We start from the raw sequence: 10,810 nt of genomic DNA, 5'->3' as shown, positions 1-10,810 counted from the left end.
GGTAGACAAATAGACTACAGCATGAGCATATGCAGTCTCACCTGTGTCCTGTGAAGAATTGTTTTCAGGCTCTTAAGGGATTATATAAAAGTAAGCTGCGTGAAAGCTCCTTGCAGCGTATGGAGGGTAGATTCCCCTGATATGTCTGGGGCATTAAAGAGGCAAATATGAAGCTTATGGGGAACAACTCAAGCTTGTGGATGGTTTCCCGCAGTCATTAGATTTGTAAATCCATGACAGTGATTTGTGACAGACTCAGTTTTCCAGTGTGCGTGGTTGTATGTGTGTATGTGTGTGTGTGTGTGTGTGTGTGTGTGTGTGTGTACATGCATGTGTGAGTGGGTAGATGGAGCAGTGGAACGGTCTGTCTTTTTCAGTTCTAGCCACCTACTTGAAAACCGACTGCAGGAGAGAGGATGCATGCCCCTGCTGTCTTTGACAACTTATATGACATATGACTGTGTGAGACTGAAGTGTTGATGTGCTGCTGAGACAGAGTTAGATCGCCATGGGCAAAACAGAGAAAGGCTCTTTCCCATCTCCCCCTGTATAAGCTCTCTGAGTATGTTTCCATATGGGATTAATTCTTTGGTCAAGCAGTTTAGAGCATTAGATGACATAAAACAATTCAAATTTTAAGGGCCAGCTTCCTGGACAGGGTATTAATTAGTAGTAGTAGTAGTAGTAGTAGTAGAAGTAGTAGATCATACTCTAAAATAGTTCATTATGGCTTAAAAAATGGATTTCCGAATCATTCAATTTGGTTTAGTTGCCTCTGGACTATAGAATCCACATCTTCAAGGCCTATTCAGACTCTGGTGCATAAGGTTTCCACAAAACCATGAGATGGACTCAGATGGGCTTGTATTTTGCATTGTTCTGGAAACTGGGGGGAATTAAAGCCAACCAATCACAATAATATCACTAACTCAAAAAGTAAAAATACATGCTTTGGAATAGACCATCAACAATGAATCTATCCTAAAACTAGAGAATTATTTTTGATTATGCCTATGACTTATGAAAGTCTTTCTGACTTCATTGAAATCCTAAAGTGCCTTTACAGTCTTTGGCCTTGTTTGGTGCTAAGTGGTTATCGCTGTCATGGCCTGTCCTGCTACATTGTTAATGGCCAACAACATTAAACTGAAGTTAATTTAAGCTCCCATTTAGTCCTGATGCAGCTCCAGTCTTCCTTCAAGCAATCTGATTAATTGAATAGACTATTTCTAAGACGATTCCAAATGATGTGTCTGGAAGCGGCTTTGGGTTAGAACTATTAATCCAGGATTCTGAAACTGGACTCAAATGTGCAACTTTTATTGGTCAAAAGTTTTGGTAATTTTCTGGGTCCACAATTTCCTAATGATTTCCTAGAAAGGAACTGTTCATTTCTTAGGAGGTTTCCTGGAAAGAACCATTACAGTATGTACTAATTATAGAGAAAACAGAGAAAGAGCTCAATGGTAGATGGTAGTTGGTAAGTACCTGGTAATTTCTTTTGGAGTTTCCAAGATAGAACCATGAAATTATGCAGTAGTTATATAGAAAATGAGAAATTAGAGGAAGAAATTCAACAAATAACTACATCATATCATCTTTTGAATAATGACTTGGATTACCAGATTGACCTCTGCCTATTATTTTCCAGTAAATAATTTATAGTTTTGCAGTTCTTTCCAGGAAACTCTTTAGTATCTTATTAACTCCATCAAACAGACTGCTTACATTTTCTATGTAACTACTACATAATTTCATGGTTCTTTCCAGGAAACTTCCCAAGAAATTAACAGCTCCTTTTTAGGAGATTATTGAGAAATTGTGGACCCAGAAAATAAAGCGTTACCAAAGTTTTAACTATGGTAAGCACTTTCCCAGTGTGATTACTGTTACCTGGTCATTCTGTACACCCAGTTAGCATAACACATCCTCTCTGGCCCTAATCCATTTCTTCTCCCAGTGTAGATCTCCTTTACACATTTACTGAGGAATGTTCTAGGTTGATAGCCAGCTCTCTCTCTCTCTCTCTGTGTGTGTGTGTGTGTGTGTGTGTGTGTGTGTGTGTCCGACTTGTCCAGCTGGTGGGAGTTATGCAATCTGTATTCTAATGATGTAAGACAGTTGGGTAATTAATTACCACATATAGGACTCTGTGGTGAGCATCACTTACCCCAAGGCCCCTGAGTCACTGTGCGCTGAACATGTGCTTTGTTCACATCAATAGAAACTGCTAATTTGTGACTTCTCTCACATTATAGTAAAAAAAAATAAAAAAAGCAGAGAGAGAAGAGTGAAGCTGCTAACCTCTCTCTTCTCACTGACGTGTTGTCCTGTCTTGCTCTGAAATACAATCTGAGCAGACAATTGCTTCACTTGCTGCCAGTGGAAGATACATGACACAACATGATGTTAGTGATAGTGGACATGGCAGCCATTATGAAGATGTAGCCCGCAGAGGAAAGCTGGTTCAGCTAGTATAGCCAGGATGAGGGTCATTATGGCAATAAAAACAATCCAAAATGCCAACAGTTTACCCATTTTGGGCCATTACTTTCAATAGGAGCATTTGTTCTAGTCATTGTAAGTCTATGCTTGTGACCTTTGAGTGAGGCCAGTGTTGCTTCCATTAATATTCAGCAATGTAAATCTTTAGCAGAGGATTGATTATTGAGATTCTCTGCAGGGTGTTGATATGCTTATCACACTGAAGTGTAATTGCAGCCTTGTAGGCAGAATGCACTGTTTCAAGAATGGAAACAGAAATATCACCTGCAATACACTGCTGGATTTTAACATGCCTCATCCTGAAGAACACACACACACACACAAACACACACACACACACACAAAGCAGCAACATTTCTGCACTGTAAAAAGATTCTAGTGTATTGTCCATTGTCAGATGGCATGTCAGCCCTTTCCTGGGGCAGAGCATTGCTTTGGATTATATAAATAGCTGAGGATAGACTGAACCGTAGACATAAACACATCTAAAACTACACAACTCACACACAAACACATGCACACAGGCAGGCACGCACGCACACACACAAACAGTAGCAGAAGGAACAATCTTGTGCGGCTTCCGAGTCACAGCAGATGGCTCAGTTGATGGGAGCACAGTATTCACTAACTTCTTGGTACTGGAAATCCACCAGGACTTTTTGATAACAAGTGAAAGACTATTGCTTACCTTACTATGTGTGGCAGTGTTCCTGAGCCCTGCCTGCTCGTCCCTGTGGAGACACCATCAGACATAATCAGACTAACAAGCTCCCCTTGGGAACAGAGTCCACAGCCAATGGGTGACCTGAGTGGCTGCATTATTAACTTATAGAGCATGGAGTGGGGAGAGCCATGCCAGCAGAGGGGACAGGATTTCATCTAACCTGATCTGCAGCTGCAGTGCGTGTGTGTGTGTGTGTGTGTGTGTTTGCTTACATTATGGGCAGGGGTGGAAACATCTTACTCAAGCAGAAGTACTGTTACCTTACTGAAATTTTACTTAAGTAGAAGTAAAAGTACTGTAAAAAGAGATCTTTTCCATGCAATTCTAAAAGGACAAGACGTTGAATCTGGATTCTTTTAATTGGAAAAATTAGAAATTACAACATAAAGTGCACAAAATAAAGCCAGATTTCTCTTCTCTTCTGCCTGATCACTGTGAATGGCTCCACCACTGACCAATTTACATTGATCCAGTTTCTGTTGCTTATGAAAAACAGAAGAAAAAAAATTGTACTCTGTAACGGATGTGATTTAAAATCTAGCTAAGTATAATACGTAAGTGAAAATGCACTTGAGTAACAGTAAAATTTAAATACTCAAAATAGTTTCTCAAAAAAGCTTCTCAATCACAGTAACTGGAGTAAATGTAATTAGTTACTTCCACCCTTGATCATGTGGCTGTATTTGTGTCTGTGTCCGCACGTGTGCGTTCATGTGACGGGGCACAACTGTGCACAGATTTGTATGTCCCTCATGAAGCCGGGGGGGGGGGGGGGGGGGGGGGGGGTTTGATTCCACAGAAAGAGAATAACAGGGGCGCTCCTCCATTCACACACGTCACATGCTACATGAACACACTCCACTGTCTGCTGCAGGATGCCTGGCCCGGTCCAACCTTAGCCCCTGCACTCTCCAACACCAGATGTAGGTCGCAGAGTGCTGCAGGGGCTGGGGGGGGGGGGGGGGGGGGAAGGGCATCTCTCTCTATGTGTGTGTGTGTGTGTGTTGGTAAGGGGGGGTTGTGGCATTATGTGTGCACACGCGTATGTGTGTATGCACTTAGATGGGAGAGATAGAGTGATGATTGTGGAGGATGAGTTCATCATCAAGGACATGCCTGCCAGCACAGTCTCCACTGCTGTCACATTGCATTGTCGCAAACAGGCAACATGAGGCCTGACAGCCCAGCAGAGCAGACTGAGGCTACTCACAAGTCCCCCTCTCTCTCTCTCACTACGCATTCATGGTTTATTAATTAAATGTAATAGCTGCTGGATTTGAATATGGGGAGCATCGAAAGAGTTCACCGACGCCTCTCCAGCGAGTAGTTGTTTGACTCCTTAAACGGGACAATGTGGTAATGGTGAATTTGTCTTAGGCAGCAAACAAAATGTACTCATCCCTAAATCACATCATTACACTCACATGCTTAGTGAACAAGATGATTGCAATGAGTGAGTAATGCGTACTTAGGACTGTTGTGTGGCACCTCAAGCGTTGGATTAACACGTTGACCACATTGGATTAGTTTTGCTGACTGCATCTAACTATCCAGGATTTCAGGTGGATTTCACTGGGTCCCTTATTGTAAAGAAGAGCTCTTCTCCCTCATTTGAAACCCAAATATTGTCTCCTGAATACCTCTCCCTCATTACCTGTCTCCTCAGCTCTAAACAGCATCTCCATCTGGACACAGTGATTCCTGCCTTCACGTAGCATCACAGAAAAGACAAGTGACTTGTGCTGACTCATGACTGTAATGTTTAAAGTCATCTGCAATTCCACAATTCCAATTCCTTTTACAATGCCCTCAATGTAGCACAATATAATTTTAACATTTCTTTGCCAATAAGCCTCTCTCTTGTTACTTTATCTCAATCCCTTTCTCCCTCTATGTCCTGTTCATCCCATCCCTGCTCTGTGAAGATGCAGCAACCAAGGCTGAAGTTTCCCTAATCTAAACTGATTACAGTGGTGATGGCAGCCTTCCCCGCTGTGTGCCAGTTTCACAGCATCCCCCACACATTCCCTCTAACCTCCTCTCATCCCTCCCTCATCATCACAGCTGATTGCACTGCTGAAGTCCAAATGAACTGTTAACCCCATCTTCACCAGGGCCATAAATAGAAACCACAGAATGGCAATCAGGCAATGATAAAACAACACTTCACATTTCTGCTTATGCACTGCATCAGCGGATCGGGCCACTGTGTCCAACTTCATAATTTGCTAATGAATTAAGGAAGATCCTCTGTGAATCGTTTGAGATACATTATGGCTGACTTCTTTAGGCAGTGAGCTACATATGCCATAGCCAATGATGCATGTAGAAATAATGTATTAATGATGCACATAAATATTTCAGTCTTTTTTCACAATGTCAACTATTGGTCTTAGGCTCCTCCTGATCCTTCCACATTCCCTCCACATACAGTACAGTTGTTCGGGCCATCTGTCTGAACATGCCAGCCATTTAAGTGACGTTACAGGCTGAAACTGATGTCGTTATGCAACTTAAATTAGTTCTTAATTACTGAGCTGATAGGTAGAGTTTTGACACAAGCATCAGAACTTATTTAGGGAAAAATAAATTGATCTACAGAGTGACTTCTTCTTGGCTCTAGGTGCTGCAGTCACAGCGACTCACTAATATTAGGGGAAACGGACTGGACACTCAAAATTTGCAGATAAACACTAAACAAAAACTAGTAATTTCACCCCTAGTTTGTTCTGTGTCTGACGGTAGAGTCTAAGATTTGGGGAGGGTACAGTGTGGTGGCCTCAATTTTAGTCGCTGTTGTTAATGGCCTAAATGTGGGTCAGGAGGACGCATCACCGCTCTCTCCATGTCTAAAGCAACAACGCCGGCTCTAAACAATCTAATAAAACCAAAAAAGCCTGCAAAGAATTTCCTCTTCACCCAACATCAAGGAGAGGAAAAGCTGTCCTATGCTGACCCCCTTCCTAGAATACTTAGCATATTATTGTGCTGTAAGTAGCGCCACACTAACATTTTGTGCTCAATATTTGGTTTTGTTGATGATGCTTGCTGCTCCATAACCTCACAAAAAGGAAATACTAATTAAGAAAAGAAAATATACATTTATTGATTAGAGTTCAGCTCATAAGTGTCCTTATATAGCTTTGTGACATAGGAAAATACAGCTGCATTACAGATACATTTGCTGTGAAAATTCATATTCACCGACTACAACAGTATATCCAGACCTGCTGAACATTTCTAGAATCGAAAAACAAAAACGTCAATGTAGAATTTGCAACCATGTATAAATCTACCCATTATAACAAACATTCAAGTAAATGTAAATTCATGTAAAAATGTAGCGGCTAGATTGTTAATACCTGGAGAGACTGAACTTGGATAGAAAAGTGTAGCGATTCTAATTTGAGATGAGCACATTTTGCATCTTCCACGTCAATGTTTGAAGCTTATCAGACTCTGGCCGCGAGGGACACATGAGGAATAATACTAATGCCAAAAATGGTGCTGCATTACATGTTTGTGTATACTGTAAATACTAACAATACCCGAGCGATTTTCAGCAGAGATTAGTAGCGGTCATAATTTGATCTCTGGTTGTAGGAGTTGTATCCCTGGTTGTAACCCGGAGGGCCTGACTGATGCCCACTGCCATGCCCCCAGCGCCTGTCTCTGTCTTGCGAGTGTTGCTGCTCGCGCTGCTCCCCTCCCCAGCTCCGGTCTCCTCCCCAGCCTCGGCCTCCTCCTCCTCCTCCTCCTCCTCCCCACCCTTGGCCTCTGTGTCCACGACGGTCCTGGAACCTAGAGAGGGAGACAGAAACGCATCAACAGACAATCTCAAGAACAGATATGCATCAGTCGATATGGTATGGTAAAGACCAGGGTAGCATAATGGATCAGTAGTTCGACTCAGTGACAGTCGCTCAGTGATGGCGTTTTTGTCTATGATTTCTGAACCAAAGCACCTGGGACAATCCTCCTAAATGACACTACTTTTCCTTAAAGTGCAGATATTTTCTCACTCATGCTCTACAAGTTTTGGTCCATTCACTGTCCTAATGTTTGACTGCGGATTATAAAACATGATTCTGAAATTATCCAAAATCATCTTCTGGGCTCACCAACTTTATTATTACGATGCTATGTTACTCCAAGATTCAAGTCCTTTATCACAAGCATGTCTCAAAGGGCTTTACATACCATGTCATATCTTACACAAATGCACATTTGGGCTCATAACTAGCGAGAAGGACATGTAGCCTACATTTAACATTGTTATCCTACGTATAGATGTAACGTTAATATAATCGAAATGTATTTTAATTGACTAGCTACAGTCTGCTACCTGTTGCCCCTGCCTCTGGAGTTTCCTCCTGCGCGGCCCCTCCAGTCCTCCACGATAGGAGGCGGGTCGGCCGGCCGGCTGACATACTCCTGATATTCACGGTCTTCTTTAGAAAATCGGTTGGCAAACTGGTCCTCGTAGTCAGGCAGGTTTTCTGTGGTCTCTGCCATTCTAAAACGACCCAAGAAAACGAACAGTTAACGTTATGTGGATATGATGTGACGGCAGCTAACGCAGCTAGCTATGCGATTAACGCTAGCAAAAGCTAAAAACACCAAGAAAACGTCGAAAGAAAGAAAGAACGATTCTCTAATGCTAGCTAGATAAAGCATACGTTTTAGATAATGGAAAATGTGTGTTAAGTTGTGGCTACAAATCGTTAACTTACAGTACCTGATGAATTGGTTCAATTAAAAAAAAAAATTATGTCCGAGAAAGAAAGCTGGCAATAGTACGTCGCTGAAATGCTCCCCCGGAAAAAAATGAACTAGTTGTAAAGGTTCCGGGGGGCGCGCACCTGCACCCCGACACACACCTGTTATGTTGATGGCTTACCTGCTCCATGCAGTGTGTGCTGATAAAAGCAAGGAAACAGTACACATCAACGCGGAGCATAGGTTGTCAAAACGATTACATTTAAAGTTAATTACCAGGCTTTCTTGCGGCCTGCTTCAAACCTAAGTTTTGGGGGCATTTTTAGCACAAGAGATGCCCATGTGTGCCACAATTAATCGCATGTAGGTCTGCTATTAAATTAATTTAGGAAATACTGCTGGGAGCCATCGTCTAGTCATATAAAACATGTAAGTGCACCTGAATATATTCGCCCAATCACCGCTGTTGACACTGCATGTTCTTATTTGAAATGTATTCAATGTAATTAATTAATATTCATTTTCAGTTTCATTATATGTGCGGCCTCGCCCCGGGTTTAAACATTTGCGGTGCAGATGCCACAGGCTCTAAAAAAAAAAAGTGTGGGTGGCAAAACCGTGAGCAGGTGGAAGCCGCTCAGTGTCGCTGCTGCTGCCGTCCGTATGAAACACAATCCCGCTGGGGAGGAAGAAACTCCTGCGCAGCGAGCAGGGAAACGCGAACACTAACTTAATTTATAAGCACGGCTTTTTTTAAGGCAGCAAGGAGGAGGATATTCCACAGTGGGATTGTACTGTCGCTTATCTAAACAGCCCAAAAAAAAAAAAAAAAAACTTCCTGAAATGGAAGAAGGCTCTGTATGTGAAAGCTTGACAACCCGGTGAATCGAGTTTACGAAGTAGCTCTCATATTTCAGTTGTCTCTCAGCCAGGCGACTTGTTCGAAGCTGGTGGACGAGACATGACCTCTCCGGACCGCTAATCATCACTGGACTTTTGGTTTGCGTTTTTTAAAATATTAATTTCTCTACAAGAAAAAAGATCACAGCCGGTTTAAAAGGAGTTGTTCCTCAAGTCCGCGGCAATGGGGTAAGTAATCCAGAAAGCGCTGCCCTTCAGAGCGTCTTATGACACCTGCGCTGACTGAAATGTGTGTGTGTGCGTGTGTGTGTGTTGCAGTGGGGAAAATACTGCAAAATGCCTTTACAACTATCCGCTCCCCGCTGTTAAGCTTTTTTGAATAAATTTGATTAGCGCTGTTGTTGCACGAGTGCGCGCCTGTGTGTTGGTGCGCGTTAAGTGCGAGCTGAGGAAGACCCCAATTCACTCTTTCATAGTCCTTGCTGTTGAGGCTGAGAATATTGTTTATTTGTAATGTGGTGGAAATTGAAGAGATGACTCTCTATCTGGTCATCGCAGCCTGTGAGATATTCTGATCTTTCGCTGTATGATGGGATATTTTCTATATTTCTAATGGTGGATTCTTTTTTTGACTAAATTTCCCATTGGAGTGCCTATAAATCAGTCGAGTTACTAATGCGGACAAGTGATTCCTTTTCTTTTCTTTTTTTTAATCCTCACTGTCTGTAGGAATATGGCTATGGGAGGAGGAGGGGGGGTGGGGGGTGTTATGATATGAAGGTGTCAGAGTCAACACTGCCCACGTAGGACCGCAAAGAGAGGTGGTTCTGGTTGTGTGTGTGTGTGTGTGTGTGTGTGTGTGTGTGTGTGTGTGTGTGTGTGGAGGTAGTGTCCTCCTACAGCTGTTTACAGGGCAGGACAGATTATTCTGCCTCAATAGTCTACTGTGGTGTGAATGTTGAGTCTATGCTTTTGCCTCAGTTATGCAATCGCTGGCCCTGTTCACATCTACATTACTGTACTTTCATAGGATTTTTGCCTCCTCTGCTTTTGCTTTTTCTTCTTACACACCTTAACTGCTCCTATATATTTTTATTTGACTTAGAAACAGCAGTAACAGCCCAGTGTAGTTATATTTCTTCTCAAAATCAAACCTTTCCCTGAATTATTTATGAGCAATTTATAAATGATTTCTTTTGCAGCCATTACGAAAACCCTGAATTATGTAAAACAAAATGAAATAAATAAGAGGCTAGGCCTGAATAATCAGCAGCATTGTCATTTAGTGATTATGATCCAAGTTAAAGTACCAGCCCATGTTTTCCAGATTGAGCAGAGTGTTTATGTGCAGGAAACCAGTTCAACAGTCCTGACTCCTTCTCAAGGGTTTGGCATAGCCTACTCGCCCAGCAGGTTCTTGAAATGGAAAGGAGTTGATGTTTCATGTATCATCTCACCTTGTCATGAAACTGCCCCGATGGACCGGCAGCAAGACAGCCAAGCAGACAATCCTAGATCCAGGAGGTCACACCTACTGAGAGAGAGAGAGAGAGACATAAACACATGGCATTCCCCTTTTTCATTTCCTGGTTTCAGTCATTCCCAGGCTCTAGTTTCACTTGACAGTTTAATACTTTTTGGGAGGTTTAGCATCAAAATTCACCACAACAAACGTTTCCCAAGCAGTTTGTTTCTGAAAAGTTTTTTCTCAAACCAGAAGTGAAAATTGAGATTGAGTGTTCATGCATGCTGAAGTGTGCAATGTAGGCTATGACATGCTGATTCCATTTGGCGATTATGCAATATGTGTCCCACCCTGAGCAGCCAGACAGTATTGATAAGGCTGTGTGTGTGTGTGTGTGTGTGTGTGTGTGTGTGTGTGTGTGTGGCTGTTGGTAGTATTGATCATTTGTCATGTTTTTGCTGGATTAAGTCGTCCCCTTTGTCCCTGAAGCTGTTGGCCCTGAATGGAGTTATAGATTAACAATGACTCCTGCCACA

The 10,810-nt window shown here is 42.3% G+C and overlaps 2 protein-coding genes across 2 annotated transcripts in view; one reads left to right on the top strand and one right to left on the bottom strand.

Annotated features, from left to right (window-relative positions):
- Nucleotides 1-6,310: 6,310 nt before the first annotated feature.
- LOC139912588 (RNA guanine-N7 methyltransferase activating subunit-like) lies at nucleotides 6,311-8,040 on the bottom strand. The gene is made up of 3 exons (XM_071900428.1): nucleotides 7,968-8,040; nucleotides 7,575-7,745; nucleotides 6,311-7,030 (listed from the first exon to the last, which is right to left on the bottom strand). The coding sequence occupies exons 2-3, from the start codon at nucleotides 7,742-7,744 to the stop codon at nucleotides 6,799-6,801; spliced, it is 402 nt and encodes a 133-aa protein (XP_071756529.1). The 5' UTR covers nucleotide 7,745; nucleotides 7,968-8,040; the 3' UTR covers nucleotides 6,311-6,798.
- Nucleotides 8,041-8,617: 577 nt separating this feature from the next.
- homer2 (homer scaffold protein 2) overlaps nucleotides 8,618-10,810 on the top strand; it is a 28,837-nt gene continuing 26,644 nt past the window's right edge. Inside the window, exon 1 of the mRNA XM_078283158.1 lies at nucleotides 8,618-9,037. Within this exon, the coding sequence (XP_078139284.1) occupies nucleotides 9,033-9,037 (5 nt within the window). The 5' untranslated portion in view covers nucleotides 8,618-9,032. The remainder of the gene's footprint in view (nucleotides 9,038-10,810) is intronic.

Source organism: Centroberyx gerrardi, chromosome 1 (genome assembly GCF_048128805.1).
Source record: "Centroberyx gerrardi isolate f3 chromosome 1, fCenGer3.hap1.cur.20231027, whole genome shotgun sequence".
NCBI classification, from domain to species: Eukaryota; Metazoa; Chordata; class Actinopteri; order Beryciformes; family Berycidae; genus Centroberyx; species Centroberyx gerrardi.
The sequence above is the reverse complement of the archived record's forward strand: the minus strand, read 5'-3'. Positions and strand labels throughout refer to the sequence as shown.